Consider the following 16,000-nt stretch of genomic DNA (forward strand, 5'->3'; position numbering starts at 1 on the left):
AAGAAACATCTGTGTTTGATGATCTACTGACTCCTTCAAGAAACATCTGTGTTTGATGATCTACTGACTCCTTCAAGAAATATCTCAAGACACTTTGATTTGTTCAGGATTTTCTGGAACTCCTGTGTTGTTCTCAGTTTTATCTTGATCTTTAAAGTATGTACTTGTTTTGATTGTTTAAGCGCTTTGTGACCCTGGTGTGGAAAAGCGCTATATAAATACAAATGACTTACTTACTGACTCTACCGATGGACTGCAGGCCTACAACAGAAGTTAACAACCTGAAGACAGAACGTCGTCTCTCACTTGCTCTCCAGAGCCTCACCAACCTTTCCACTCGACACCACCCAGGACACATCCGATCTGTTACGCCCCAGCATCAGTCTCTCTGCTCACCCAGCTCTGCACCTACATCCAGAAGATTCCAGAAGAACTATCATAGAAACCACCTCTCCTGTGTTTGTCTTATGTTGATCTTTAAAAGTATATATATTAACTGTGTATTGTTTGATCGTAAAGTTCTTTGTGACCCTGGTCTACAAACATCTTTACAAATAACCTTTACTTTACTAACTTACTTACGGAAACATCACTTTTCATGAATATTTTTCAACTACAGGTCGATGGGATGTCAGCGCCACAGCGCCCTCTATGGGCCAATCCGCCACTGGATCACTGTCAACCTCAGCCTGACCAGCCTTTATTTTATTACATCAAATGTTGTTTGACCTTTTGAACTCTTTACATGATGAAATGTCTCTATTTTCTATTTTCATTTCTGGACTTCAACTGTGTTTTATCTTTTAATTCATTGCTGTTAAAATGTGAATTGATTGTTCTTTATTTCTCTTGTAAAATAAGATTTTCTTTGTTGTTATGTAGACATAATACATAATATATATACTGTATATAATATAATAATATATAATATATATATATACAGTATATATATACAATATATTTCATGTAATAACAAGAAGAAAGAAATTAGTTATATTTCTTTTTACCTTTTCTAAACATGTTTCTTTTAACAATAATAAACATTAGGAAGTCTACATGATTTAAAGTAAAACACTATAAACCTCACACTTACTTACACTAAACTGCTTCCACCAGCCGTCATTCTCTCTTTCACCACACGGACTGTTTTCTCAGTAACATCTTAACTTCGCCTCACTCTTCATGGTTGGATGAACAAAGTGTGCTTCAAACATCTATCGAATGGATACACTTGGAAAAAAAGATTTGCTTCCACCTCGTCCTGATCAGTCAGCATTAGTCAGTCGGCACGAACGTTGGGTCTGCAATAATATAAATAAATATCTCCCAATGGAAGGAAGGAAACTGGCCTATCACGAACCACCAGATGCTGTTAGGAGATAACAGCAACATGTTTTTCATTCATTTACTTCTATGAAACTAAAAATACAATATTTACCATTATTACTTTATCTGAGTATCTAACAACTTAACCAGTCCTAGATCTCACTCAAGTCAAAACAGGTATCATAACTCTCAGTAGACTCAGATCCAAGCAGCCTTTATTCAGCACAGGAAGTACTATAATGCAAGGCATTGTGGGTAATGTAGTCTACCACTACACCAGCAGGGGACACCAAGTTCTTTTTTGATCATTTTGGGGAAAATAACAGGCGACGCCCGCTGTGTGTCCGGAGTTTGAGCAAACATGCAACAACTGGAGGAAACAGGGCGTGTGTGTTGAACAGAAGTTTCCACGTTTAAATCACGATGACTCCTGACGACATAAAACATTGAATTTTGTTTGGTACTGTTTAATTGCTTAATAAAGCAGATTATTATCCGTGACAAAGGTAAAGTGCATTTGCAAGAGCAAACATGTGAAAACAATCCAGTACAACTGATACATTAGTGATGATTATGTATGTATTATGATGATGTATTCATCTACAAACTCTTAGAAAAGTGTTTCAAGGATTTAATTGTATTTATATAAAACTATAATAATAGTTTTCACAAAATAAACATTGTTAATCAGAGCAGATTCATCGTCAATATTAGCAATAATGATGTTTATATAAACAATATTTTAGTGAGAATAATTTAATTCATAATACAAATCCAAGTTTAAAATACAAATGACAAAATATATGATGATATTTGAGGTTAAAAAAATAAAATGCATTTATTTCTCTGCAAAAGTTGGTCAGTCATGTGATCTTCCCCTTCGACTACGAAGGCAAACCAGGTTATAATAAAAATAATAATAATGTAATTACAACACATTTGTCCCCTTAAGTGGCAACAAGACCCTTGGATACTAGAACTTTCCCTCAGTTAGGATCCATCGGGTCGAATGCTGAAAATGTACTGGCGTGACTCAGATCTGCCACATCTTACAGCTTCTTAGACACACCCTGTGGTTCCGGCCTCACATAACGTGACACGAGAACCCACAGCCTTCAAGGAGGTGCCTGTCCAAGATTACATCACTAGGGGAGCCACAATGAATGGACCAGAAGGACCGGTCACTTCAAAACACAGAACCACAGATGAGTCTTTTAGGACTTTAAGTTTGGAAGAAACATTTTAATTTAACAATCCTGTTTATGACCATTAGACTGTTTGTGTGACTCCGGAGAAACAAGTTAGAGAAATAAATACTTGTATAAAACAATGACCTTCGAATAAACGACATGTGTAACAGACTATTTCAAGAATTCTATCAGCTTGTGAGGTAAGAGCTATTTTCACGCCACAGGATCCTGCGAACGATCACACACAAGAGACTTGTCAACTCGTCCGGCAGCAGCTTCATCTTGACCAGAACCTCAACCTCCAGCAAACCACACTAATGATCTGCTGAGTTCTTGTTAATGATGCCGAAGTCGACGGATCAATTCGACATCATTAGAGCTTCTCGGAGATACTTCATCATCATCTTCTCTACAACTTCCTGCCACTGACTCCAGCGTCCTCCTGAGATGTTTGCCAGACGTTAGGGTTAGTGGCTCGGAAGAATACATGCACCAGTGTTTTAGATGATTCTACTTTTTTTTTACCTCAGTCTAATATGGTCGGAATGACTTTCCAATGAAGTTTCTACTGTCCAGTGTTGATGCTAAAGGTTAGCCATGCTTGGCGGACACGCCCTCAGCAGCTCGTTGTACTTGCATGGATAGAAGACATTTTGCATGGAGCCACAAATTATTTATATTATTTTAGAAGGACTTGAACCAGCAGACGAGCGCCAGGACTAGACAGACTGTCAAGTCTGGCGTGACTGTCTTTGCGCAGTTGAACTGCAGGAAAATATTATTTCTATCATTTTTTCTTTTTTGCACGACTCCTGTACTTTCCAAACGACATGTTTTCACCACCTGTGTGTGGTTGTGCTCCTCGGAGACGCACCGGTGGGTGCCGTAGTGCTCGTGGGCCGCGGCGGGGATGAGGAGCAGGCACTCGGACTCCACCGGGACGCACGGGCTGCGGCGGCCTTCGTGCTCCCAGGTGTAGGTGGCGTGATACGAGTGGATGGGACAGGTGAGGTAGAACGGGACGCCGGGGGGGACCAGGAAGTGCTCTTCCTTTGAGGAGACGGCCGAGTTCCGCTTCGTTCGATTTCCTTCAAACATAAAAAAAGACACAAACATGAGCGTCCAGCTGTTGGAACACTTTCTTAAGGCAGGTTACCTGCTGACGCACCTGTGCAGCCACTGGGTCGACCTCCAATGATATCTTGAACGACGCCGCTGCGACAGGAACTCCAGTCAAAACCAACATACCATGAGCACATACTAATAACATACTTGCTGAAGGTTCCGTTGACACCGTGCACCACGGTCGGGATGCATCCGGATGAAGTCCAAGAACAGTACGGGTCCCGAGCAAGAACACAATCTTCACAGGAAGCGTTGCAGTCCTGACAATTCTGAAGGTTCATGACCACGATTTTGTCCGAAAAACCCACCAATAGCTTTTTCTAAAATGAAAAAAAACATAACTTTTTATAAACCTTTTAGAGTTTATGTAGAAATATGTTTAAACTATTTGTTACTATCTGCTAACTATCAACTTTCAACTGGTGTTTATTTTTACTCCTGCTGAGACCATGTTGAGATAATCACAGCACTTGGGAGTGTGAAGAATGCAAAAGAAAACGCCTCCCAAATATTTTTCTCAGCCTCCTCTATTGCAAAAGGTTACATGAGTCTGAAGAAAATCTCTACCTGTCGTTCAATTCAATTCAATTTTATTTAAAGTCTTAATAACAAAGTTATCTCAAGACACTATACAGTTGAGATAAGACTATAGTTGATTAAGGAAAAATAGATCCCAGCAATTCAACAAAGAGCAAGAAGCGAACACTGTACAGTGAGCTATGACGGGGAAAAACTTCCTTTTAGAAGAAACCTGGAGCAGAACCAGACTCATTGTTGACGGCCTCCCGCTTTGACCGGCTGGGAGGAAGGATGGGGGGGTAGACAGATGGATAAGGAGAGGAGTGAGGGAGGATATAGTGAGAGAAAAAGAGGAGAGTGTTGTCCAGCAATCAGAAGCTACTGTGGAAAGTTTCCCGTTAGATTGATCAGAACCCCCACAACTATTTGGTGTCTTTTCAGGGGCACAGAGCAGAAGCTAGAGATCCTAAGGTAAACCGTTTCAATATTGACGACATATTGTCATTTATTGTGGATGGAAAGAGACAACAATACAAATAATACCCTTCTGGAATCCAGCTTCATGGAACGAACACTGGAGTTGGACAGTTTGGTTTGTGAGACGATGAACGGTTCAGATCCGGTCTCCAGGACTTTATGTATCCTCCCCGAGTCTGTAGGAGTTCGAAGGAAAAACAACCATTTTAAACACCGTCATTCCGTCCAGTCGAGTGGTTTGAGACCAAACAAGAAGTCTATGTTTACGTCGCACAGATGGGACGTAAACATGCGGACGACGCCTGTACATCACAACATCTGAGCCACACATACCCGTGGCGAGGAGCAGGACGTTGTACGAGCGCATGTCGGCCGCCTGCACGGTGTCCACGGCGATCTTGTTGTAGCGATACTTGCTGACGTACAGGGGAGCGCTGGAGTGCACGGGGTTGACCCAGTCGCTCATCTCTGGATAGTCCTTCAACACGTTGAGAGTCGCTGTTGACAAGCCCCGGCTGTTTTTCACACACTGAGAAACAAACATTTACTTGAGATGATACAGAATTAGGAGATTAAAAAAAAATTGAGAAAAGGGAACTTTGAGTCATGTTCCAGTGGAACCAGACCAAAATAAAACTGAAAGATAAATATAAAAATATTTCCATGATAGCTTTGGTCCATCCCAGAACACACATGAACAGAGAACACACACCTGGAGATAAAGGATTAACCCTAATTTGTCTCTGGATGATGAGATGATAACTTCCTTGTTATAGTCATGTACGGGTTAGTTAAGACTTGTCACAGGTTCAAAGTTTGAACGTTAACACTTGTTTTTAAGATTTGTGTTGACACTGCAAGTTAAAAGTAGTGATACTAGGGATGGTCTGATGAAGCTTCATGAAACAGTGTCATTATCTTCAGAGTCCACTAGATGGTAGTGATGTGTTGATGAGGCTTCATGAAACAGTGTCATTATCTTCAGAGTCCACTAGATGGTAGTGATGTGTTGATGAAGCTTCATGAAACAGTGTCATTATCTTCAGAGTCCACTAGATGGTAGTGATGTGTTGGTGAAGCTTCATGAAACAGTGTCATTATCTTCAGAGTCCACTAGATGGTAGTGATGTGTTGATGAAGCTTCATGAAACAGTGTCATTATCTTCAGAGTCCACTAGATGGTAGTGATGTGTTGATGAAGCTTCATGAAACAGTGTCATTATCTTCAGAGTCCACTAGATGGTAGTGATGTGTTGATGAAGCTTCATGAAACAGTGTCATTATCTTCAGAGTCCACTAGATGGTAGTGATGTGTTGATGAAGCTTCATGAAACAGTGTCATTATCTTCAGAGTCCACTAGATGGTAGTGATGTGTTGATGAAGCTTCATGAAACAGTGTCATTATCTCCAGAGTCCACTAGATGGTAGTGATGTGTTGATGAAGCTTCATGAAACAGTGTCATTATCTTCAGAGTCCACTAGATGGTAGTGATGTGTTGATGAAGCTTCATGAAACAGTGTCATTATCTTCAGAGTCCACTAGATGGTAGTGATGTGTTGGTGAAGCTTCGTGAAACAGTGTCATTATCTTCAGAGTCCACTAGATGGTAGTGATGTGTTGATGAAGCTTAATGAAACAGTGTCATTATCTTCAGAGTCCACTAGATGGTAGTGATGTGTTGGTGAAGCTTCGTGAAACAGTGTCATTATCTTCAGAGTCCACTAGATGGTAGTGATGTGTTGATGAAGCTTCATGAAACAGTGTCATTATTTTCAGAGTCCACTAGATGGTAGCGATGTGTTGATGAAGCTTCATGAAACAGTGTCATTATTTTCAGAGTCCACTAGATGGTAGTGATGTGTTGATGAAGCTTCATGAAACAGTGTCATTATTTTCAGAGTCCACTAGATGGTAGTGATGTGTTGATGAAGCTTCATGAAACAGTGTCATTATTTTCAGAGTCCACTAGATGGTAGCGATGTGTTGATGAAGCTTCATCATCTAGTTTGACAAAAGTAATTCAGAGATAAATATATTTGGGGGCTTTTAGTTACTTTACATTAGTTCATGCTTTAAAGATATACATACAACCGTAAAGATCAATCCTAAACCAGAGATCAGAAATAAAGAAGACGAGAACTTTTGAATAAGAAACCTAAAAATATTAACTTAATTTATTATTTTCGTTTTTGATTATGTCATGTGATTAACGATTAGGTTATTATTAGTTTTCTTCTGAACATGTTTATGTTCTGGTGTTTGTTAATGTTGTTGTTTTGTCAAAATAATCTTTCCTTCAGCAGAAGATGAGAGAAACACGTACCATCCCAGGTCTTTGTTTTGGAATCTCTTGGTTGAAGCCTTTAAAAGACGACTTCTCAAATATTCTTTCGATCGTTTTGATGGTGTAGATGCAAACGGCAGACGAGTTCCTGGAAGAGAGAGCCTGTTATTAAGTTTCCATTCCAGCTTTATTTAGCCGATCCACTCAGAGCTTCTTAAAGTAGATCTAGTTAAATTTATAAACCCACTAAACCTGATCCAAGACACTGCTGTTGGGGAGAATTTTCAAATGAAATAAATAAACCAGAGACTTCTTAGGACACAAATATGAACAACTGGTTAAATCAGCAAGAAAACGTTGAATAAATAGGAATTATAAATCCATCCCTAATCCAGGCAGTGCTGTGACTGCAGGGTGCTGGAGCTAATCCCAGCTCAGTCGTGCAGTGTTGCAGTAAAATATAAAACTTTTGCGTTTGAAGACTGTGGAAGGGAAACAAGAGTTCTCAAAGAAAACTCTTATTAGCAATAGAGAGTTTACAAGGGTTTAAATATGACCTAGAATTGCACAAAAGTTAAGCGAATAACTAAAAGTCGACTAACAGAAATGACGGCTGAATGAACACAACAAGATTTTTTGTCCTTTCTTTCCTACATTTGCTTCAGGAAATAGAAGTTACATCTTTCATTCACACATCCAGGTCCATTTCACACGTACAAGGAAACACTGGAGTTAATGTCCTCCCTGGGATCGCTCAGACAGATCCATGCTGATGCTGACACTTTCTGTGAAAGAGGCCACTAGACAAATCTAATCTGCTGAAAAGCGGCTTTGCGGGTTGTGTAGAGCAACGAAGGGGAAGAGAAAGTGTCGAACCAGCCGCTGGAGAAAAGGGCGTAGATCCTGGTGAGACGCCAGTCGTCAGCATTCATCACGTGGACGTCCTGGAGATGATTGAAGTAAAGGGACTCCTTGGGGTAACCACACACAAGTCGGGCCTTGAGGAACGAGGTCCACGTGTTCTGGAAGAACTGCTTCGGGCCGCCTTCGTCCACCTGGAGAGAATCAGACGAGGTGGAGATGTGACTGTGACGACCTGTCGTCATGGCAACATCAAACAACTTATAAATAAAGTTTTCCAGTGTCCAAAGATGTCGACCATTGATCCTGTTCTTGTGTCACCGTGTTCTTTATATTTGCACTTTGTTCTTGTTCTTGCTTTCATGAAACTTTCTTCTAGTGTTCGCTGTGAACTCTAAATCTCATTTCCCGAAGGAATGACTTTGAATCTGAGAAAGAGGGCTGAGGTATTTCAGTAAATGGACTTCCTGTTCCAAGTGCCCCATGAATAGCAGGAGATATTAATCAGAGTCTCGGGACTTGAAGTGGCACAGTTGGAGGGGAAGTTTCTGGACTATACCTTACAGACCCGGGCCACTCTGGATATCCAGGGCTCGGCTTCAGGGTTCGTGTCGGCGTTCTTCTCACGGAAGAACATGTAGATCTTGTCGTCGTCGGGATCTTCCTTCCACTGCACCAGCGACGCGGAGATGAACGTGGGATCTGAGAATGGAGACGATGCATTTCTCAACCTTCAAATGGTAAAGACCCTGTGAAGAGCATCTCACCTGAGAGCCAGTCCTCGTCCATCCACAGATCGGCTCTTCTTCCCGCTCGTCTCCGGAACTGCAACAGGCTTCCGTCCAAGTCCAGTGGAGCGGCCGCGTACACATCTCCCTCTGAAGACGACATGATGAATTATTCAGTGATGTTCAGATCTTAAACACTCCTTTGAGCTTCACTGGAACATAATCCCAACACAACATACCGACGGTCAGAGAGAGACTGTTCTGGGTGTGAGTGAGCGGTGAGATTCCTGCCGCCTCTCGCGTCTCCTCAACCCTGTAAGACCGATTGTTTGCTGATGGAAACTGGAGAAACAAAGTCGCAGAAACATCTGCGTTAATAAAGAAACCAAGTATTGAGCAGGATTTCTTATTCAACCTAATGTTTTGTTACATAATCGACAGAAACTACGTCAGACACGTGTAAAGAAACATTTCTTTCTTAAATCTTTTTTATTGTGACCCAGGTGTCGTTTGTCATTGAGAAGATCCGTCCATATGTGCCGACCTCTAACCAACGAGGTCCATTTGAAGACAAGATGTTTATTTTGAAAAATACTTTCAATAAATCGCAGTTTAAATAACAAGTATAATATTAGGTTTTAAATTAAATTCACTTTCCATTCAAGTGTTTCTATTCAGCTACTAAAAATAGCTACTGAGTGGAGACTCGGGACCTCGGCTCCTGTGAGGGTTTGAGTGAAGATCTGCGATATGTTATGTGTCTCATCATGTGGTGAAGGCCAGAAGGTCAGGCTGAAATCATCCTTTTATCATCAGAAATAATAATAAATCATCAACTGAAATACACTTAACTTTTTCAAACATGTTTATACTTGTATTCGATAATTTGTTGTTTGTGGGACTTTCTGAACGTGGAGTATGTTATATATATATATATATATATATGTTCTCGCTATAAATGACTGAAAAGTGTAGTTTTATATTTACGACGACATAAAAACATTTTGACAAACGTATGTTTTTTTAAGAGCTCACAAAATGGCCAAATATAAGGCCCTGGTTCGACTTGAATAACTCGGACGTGTTGGTCTTAGAAGAAGGAAAATGATATTGATGTCGCCCTGATGTCGCCCTGATGTCTACCAGCTCAACACCTGACACTTGACCCCCTTTTCTCTGCCATGGTTCATGCCGGTCGCTTCACATCCTCCTCCACTCTACACCTCCATGGTTACACAAAGGGCACTTTGACATTTGAAGTGACGACAACTCACAATGGTCCAGCAGCGAGGGTCGACTCCGTCGGTTCCACAGACGAATAAACTGTCCTGAAGTTTCTCTATGACTGTGATCGTGTTTCCAGTGGCATTCTGGGAGAACAAGGAGTAACAATAATGCCAGGTAAGGTGAGTCAATCACCTGCATCAATAATTCAGACGCTGACCTCTTTGTGCCTCTGGTCGTCCGAGGACGAGAGATTGTATTTCTGTGAACAGAAATCACAGATAAATGACTTTTCTCGAGCTTCACTCGAACCCTGCGTTCAGACGGTGATAAGAGGAGATCACGCCTTCACAAATCTCTAACAAATCCAAGCCTGAGTTCTTACATAGAATGACGGAAAAACTCCCTTTTATGTGGTCGTGAGGCGCGGCTGAAATAATAAAGATAGTTTAAAAGTCATTTTTTGACTGGAGCATAAACAATAACGTGTCTCTCTAGTATTAAGGAGGATTCAATCCACCACAAACTTCACTGTAAATCAAAGATAATACTTTCATGTGTAACATTAACTCGTCACAGTTTGTCAGCAAATACTGAACATCGTCTTTTTATTGGATCATAAAATTTGGTTTACAGTCTTTCAAGAAGACGAGAAACAAACAAATAAAAGAGAGAGACCGATTTTTTTTTAAAAACCTCTTGAGAAGAAAAAGAGACTTTAATCAAATAAGGATCAGTGACTTTAATGAGGCTGTGACGCCCCTTTATGTTAGATTTTAGCTCATAAACTTCTTAATATAAAAAGACAGAAACACCCTTAACTTAGCCTGTGGAAACTGATGATTTCATTATTATTCATTTTTTTGTACATTAAAGTCACTGGATTTAGATCAGACTAATGTTTTTTTTAAAAGCCCAATTCCTAGATATGTAAACTGTTATCACAATAATTAATTAATAATTACTGAAACATTTTAAAGTCAGTTTTCACCTCATTCACTGCCATCAAGTTTTTTTTTTCTGTTTTTTTTTTTACAATGAATTGACGATTAATATCTCAAATAAAATGAGACAATAATATGGATTTAAATCTCCTGAATCCAAAGAAATATTCTACAAGAGATGAAATGACATCCATTTATGGGGTGTTTATTTCTAAGCGTTAGATTTATAAATACACTCTCGGTGACAGGTGACCATAACTAGTTATGTATCTATTATTATCGATAATTTATTATTATATTATATATTATATTTTATTTATATATGTATTTATCTAGTAGCGCTGTCCAGACCATTGTGTGTGTAATGTAAATATATCCACACACCTCGACCACAGAGAGAAACTTCTCCAGGTCCAGTTGGACTAAGAAGTCTGTTCCTCCTGCATAGACCTGAGCCGAGTCTTCATCGTAGTCCAGCACCGTGAGCGCAAATAAATTAAATTCCGCGAACGAAGCTCCTGTAAATCCACGAGATGTTGATATAAAAGCAGGATCCAGGATCAGTGTCGTGAGACCTGCTGGAGACTCACCTCTGCTGAGCAGTCGAGGTCCTTCCTGACGTCCGAGGATCCGAGGCTGGTCCTCGAGGCTCCGCACGAGCCTCAGAACCAGACACACACAAACACAAGACGCGAACATTGCGGATCATTTTTGAAGGACCGCTCGGAGGAGATGTTTCTGTGACTCTCACACTTGCTGCTGCGCTCAGGAGGGAGGACGAAGGTGGGCGTGAGCTCTTCAGCTGCATCACTGATATGGCTCATGGTCATGCTCACCCAGAGCATGAGAGAACAAACGTGTTTGTGGTATCCCTTGTGTTGCCATTGAATCAAGGTGAACCACCTCCGCGCCTTCCAGAAATAAATATGGATGGATGGATGGATGGATGGATGGATGGATGGATGGATGGATGGATGGATGGAGGGAGGGAGGGAGGGAGGGAGGGAAGGAGGGAGGAATGGATGGATGGATGGATGGATGGATGGATGGATGGATGGATGGATGGATGGATGGATGGATGGATGGATGGATGGATGGATGGATGGATGGATGGATGGATGGAGGGAAGGAGGGAGGAATGGATGGATGGATGGATGGATGGATGGATGGATGGATGGATGGATGGATGGATGGATGGATGGATGGATGGATGGAGGGAGGGAGGGAGGGAGGGAGGGAAGGAGGGAGGAATGGATGGATGGATGGATGGATGGATGGATGGATGGATGGATGGATGGATGGATGGATGGATGGATGGATGGATGGAGGGAAGGAGGGAGGGAGGGAGGGAGGGAGGGAGGGAGGGAGGGAGGGAGGGAAGGAGGGAGGAATGGATGGATGGATGGATGGATGGATGGATGGATGGAGGGAGGGAGGGAAGGAGGGAGGAATGGATGGATGGATGGATGGATGGATGGATGGATGGATGGATGGATGGATGGATGGATGGATGGATGGAGGGAAGGAGGGAGGGAGGGAGGGAGGGAGGGAGGGAAGGAGGGAGGAATGGATGGATGGATGGATGGATGGATGGATGGATGGATGGATGGAGGGAGGGAGGGAGGGAGGGAGGGAGGGAGGGAGGGAGGGAGGAATGGATGGATGGATGGATGGATGGATGGATGGATGGATGGATGGAGGGAAGGAGGGAGGGAGGGAGGGAGGGAGGGAGGGAAGGAGGGAGGAATGGATGGATGGATGGATGGATGGATGGATGGATGGATGGATGGAGGGAGGGAGGGAGGGAGGGAGGGAAGGAGGGAGGATGGATGGATGGATGGATGGATGGATGGATGGATGGATGGATGGATGGATGGATGGATGGATGGATGGATGGATGGATGGATGGATGGATGGATGGATCCTCCTCACTCACATATTAATAATTAAAACTTCTCTCATCATGATCACGTTTTAAAGTCGTTTCTTCAAAAAGTTCTCCCCTCTGTCGGAAATCTCAGCGAACGAGAGGTTACGATAGCGGAGTTTTTTATGACGTAATAATGGCTTCACTTCTCCTCCAGTTGTAATCTTGCCTCGCTTTGTTTATACAACGAGTCTCTTGGAGGTGGAGACCATTGATGACGCGCGGTGACAAACCTCCATGCTTGACCAATCACAGCAGAGTGGGTGTGGTTATGGTCAACAAGATAGTGTGTGTTTTTGTTCATAGATGTGAACATTAATATTATTGAACTGAAGAGGTTTATTATCCAAACTACACTCTTGTTTGTGCAGCAGGTGTGTTACAACTACACTCATGTTTGTGCAGCAGGTGTGTTACAACTACACTCTTGTTTGTGCAGCAGGTGTGTTACAACTACACTCATGTTTGTGCAGCAGGTGTGTTACAACTACACTGTTGTGCATCACTTCTAATACACAACTGAAGTACGAAGAGTGACACTGAACCGTCAGAAGTCACAAGTGTGTTTCATGAAGCAAGTCTTCATTCATAATAACACACTAAACAACACATTGATTCAACAAAGGGCATCGATCGTTTTTATAAAACTGTCATTACGTTTTCTTTATTGTGTCGACAAATTCAAAATAAAAATTGAATTATTTAACTTACTACACTTGTGTCAGTTATTAAGTTTTTGTTTGTAAGTTATTTTATCAAAGAAAAGATTAGACATAATTCTAAGTATTTCACACTAAAATAAAAAACTCAACTTTATCTGTGGACTTGAGGCCAAAGAGGTTAATATTAATATGTATAAATACATATGTTCAACAATAGATTCATATGAAATAAAACACATATTATTCGACGTTAAACAACAAATAATAATATTATTTTGAATAGATTTTGGATATTAATTGTTTTGAACAATAATTGGATTAAAACATTACTTTTCAACTCCCTGTTTCTTGTATATGAAGGAAATTACATCCAACTATAAAGAATAGATGCGCTTTCAATTCTATCACTCTAAATTTTAAATAGGACCAAAATAACTTGAAGTTTGAATAATTAATCGAAATCTTTTTATAAATCCTCAACATCCGGGCTATGCGAGTGTATCGTCCCGCCCCCTTTTGCCGCTCGTCCAATCAGATGGTCAGAATGCTGCAGCAATACTTCCTGGTCGTCCCGCTGCTGCTGCTCAGCTGACCTGCAGTCATGGTAAAAACATGTCATTTAAGTACTTTAACTTGTTCGCTTTTAAGTCATGTTTGTTTGTTATATCCGCTAAATTAGTGCACGTTTGCTCTTCTATAGCTGGTTATTACGACAATGATCGACACATGTCTAGTTGGACTCTGCTAACATCCGAAGCTAACATGCTAGCACAGTAAACAATGTAAATAAATGTTGACAAACTTCCTTCAACTGAACTTATATTTCTTATAGCGGTTCCGATTCTGTGGTGATTTGGACTGCCCTGACTGGGTGCTGGCCGAGATAAGCACTCTTGCGAAACTAGTAAGTGATGAAACTATGTCTGCAGTCAGTAAAGAAAGGTTTTGTCAACAGTCTCTGTTTCTGACAGTCAAGTGTCAAGATGAAGCTTCTCTGCGCTCAAGTGCTGAAGGATCTGCTGGGAGAAGGAATCGATGTAAGTGTTCATGGGTTTACAAGTTCACTTGGTGTGCGTCATCCTCCATGTTAAACTGTCTCTCCAATGGATTCGTAGTACGACAAGATCTCCAAACTTACTGCAGACGCCAAGTTCGGTGAGATTGTCATTGCAGACGTGTTTGAATCGTGACTCCGATCACGTCGACTAACGTGCTCGATCTCGCCGTAGAAAGCGGCGACGTCAAAGCCAGCATCGCCGTTCTCAACTACATCTTCTCCAGCGCCGCCAAACACGACGTGGACAGCGAGTCTCTCTCCAGCGAGCTGCAGCAGCTCGGTTTACCCAAAGGTTTGTGTCTCTGAGGAGGACGGGTCGTGTTTATTTAAAATATGTATATTTGGGGCTAAAATATCCACTGTTTAAAGTACAACATGTGTGTTGATTTAAGTGAGTCTTAAATAGATGTGTGACTCTATTGTATCATCAGTCAGTTTGTTCAAAACTCTATTTTCACTGAAATATTGACATTAGAAAATGTGCTTCAGTTGTCGTTGATGTTACTGTCTTCTTAATTTTTGTCTTGTTTATCAGTGTAGTGACGATAATTACCTCCTTGTTTCCTAATGACTAACGTCCAAAATTATTTTGGAATCTCCTACTCTTTGCTCAGTAGTAAATTACATGAATAAGAACTATTTAACATTTAACACCGTTCATGCCACGTTTACACGCATTGTTACTAAAATAAAATAGTGTCTTCTATTTACTGTAAATCTCTTTGAAACACATGCTTTGATTCTGTTCTATTTTAAACACGATCTTCTCATCCGACCTTGACTTTGAACAATAGAGGTATTGTTTTCATGGGTTGACGGTGTGAGCACTGAGTGTGTCATGTTCCCAAATGGAAAAGAGTGACGGTGAGCAGTAGATCACAGGGATCAGTGTTTACTTCTATACGAAGATTGTTTCAGCTGATATTCAAATAAACTACTTTTAAAAGTGTTCAAGTGGCTTTTAAAAGATGTATTTCTTTCTTCTTCTAGAACACACCACAGGCCTGTGCAAGTCCTACGAGGACAAACTCTCTGTGCTGCAGGAGAAGCTCCGAGCCACGAGCCTGAGACGTGAGTGACGTTAACAGAATTACTCGAAATAGAAAACGCTGAGGCATGGACTGCAGGGAAGTGATGACCGTGGGCGACGGTTTCTGCCCTCTCATCAGTGGCTCATCTGGAGGGCGTGTCCTGGCGAGTGGACTTCACCCTGAGCTCCAGCGAGCTGAGGGACGTCAACGAGCCGGTGGTGCAGCTGAAGCTTCAGTCTCGGGGTCCGGAGTCCGGCTCGTCCGAGACCACCGTGGTGTCGCTCTCTGCCGACAAGTTCCGAGTCCTGCTCACAGGTCCGTGAACGTGTGGATCCGAGTCCAGACGTCTGTGACGTGTTTTTGTTTCTTCTTCACAGAACTCAAACGGGCCCAGACGATGATGAACGCACTATAATGACGACCATAATTATCATCATCATCTGCAACGTCAGTGTCTGAAGAATGTTTCTGCAAATGAACGGATGAATGAACATGTGAAACCAGAGGGTGAATGTCTCTTTGTGGTACATTTGTTATATTTAATTGTATTTACACACTTTCAATGTTGGTGCCTGAATATAAAACATTTCTACTTACAATACTGTGTCATTGTGTTAATCTTTCCCCCACAAATGTTTAATAA

General features: G+C 41.5%; 2 protein-coding genes across 3 annotated transcripts; one reads left to right on the plus strand and one right to left on the minus strand.

The window, feature by feature from the left end:
• Nucleotides 1–1,524: 1,524 nt before the first annotated feature.
• On the minus strand, nucleotides 1,525–11,524 carry sema7a (semaphorin 7A (JohnMiltonHagen blood group)). 2 transcript variants are annotated; one of them, XM_087797292.1, is made up of 14 exons: nucleotides 11,271–11,524; nucleotides 11,065–11,198; nucleotides 9,957–9,998; nucleotides 9,787–9,882; nucleotides 8,752–8,854; nucleotides 8,552–8,662; nucleotides 8,344–8,486; nucleotides 7,800–7,978; nucleotides 6,963–7,071; nucleotides 4,971–5,166; nucleotides 4,704–4,813; nucleotides 3,789–3,961; nucleotides 3,673–3,731; nucleotides 1,525–3,604 (listed from the first exon to the last, which is right to left on the minus strand). In XM_087797292.1, exons 1-14 carry the CDS (start codon nucleotides 11,377–11,379, stop codon nucleotides 3,201–3,203), a joined length of 1,968 nt encoding a protein of 655 aa, XP_087653418.1. In that variant the 5' UTR covers nucleotides 11,380–11,524; the 3' UTR covers nucleotides 1,525–3,200. The 2 variants fall into 2 exon arrangements, with proteins under 2 accessions (XP_087653418.1, XP_087653419.1); XM_087797293.1 differs by having other exon boundaries at nucleotides 3,685–3,731; nucleotides 11,271–11,523.
• Nucleotides 11,525–13,814: 2,290 nt separating this feature from the next.
• commd4 (COMM domain containing 4) lies at nucleotides 13,815–15,956 on the plus strand. Its single transcript, XM_087797294.1, has 8 exons — nucleotides 13,815–13,873; nucleotides 14,102–14,173; nucleotides 14,241–14,306; nucleotides 14,385–14,424; nucleotides 14,499–14,618; nucleotides 15,317–15,397; nucleotides 15,496–15,672; nucleotides 15,735–15,956. Exons 1-8 carry the CDS (start codon nucleotides 13,871–13,873, stop codon nucleotides 15,770–15,772), a joined length of 597 nt encoding a protein of 198 aa, XP_087653420.1. The 5' UTR covers nucleotides 13,815–13,870; the 3' UTR covers nucleotides 15,773–15,956.
• Nucleotides 15,957–16,000: the final 44 nt, after the last annotated feature.

Source organism: Callionymus lyra, chromosome 8 (genome assembly GCF_982586985.1).
Source record: "Callionymus lyra chromosome 8, fCalLyr1.hap1.1, whole genome shotgun sequence".
Lineage (NCBI taxonomy): Eukaryota > Metazoa > Chordata > Actinopteri > Syngnathiformes > Callionymidae > Callionymus > Callionymus lyra.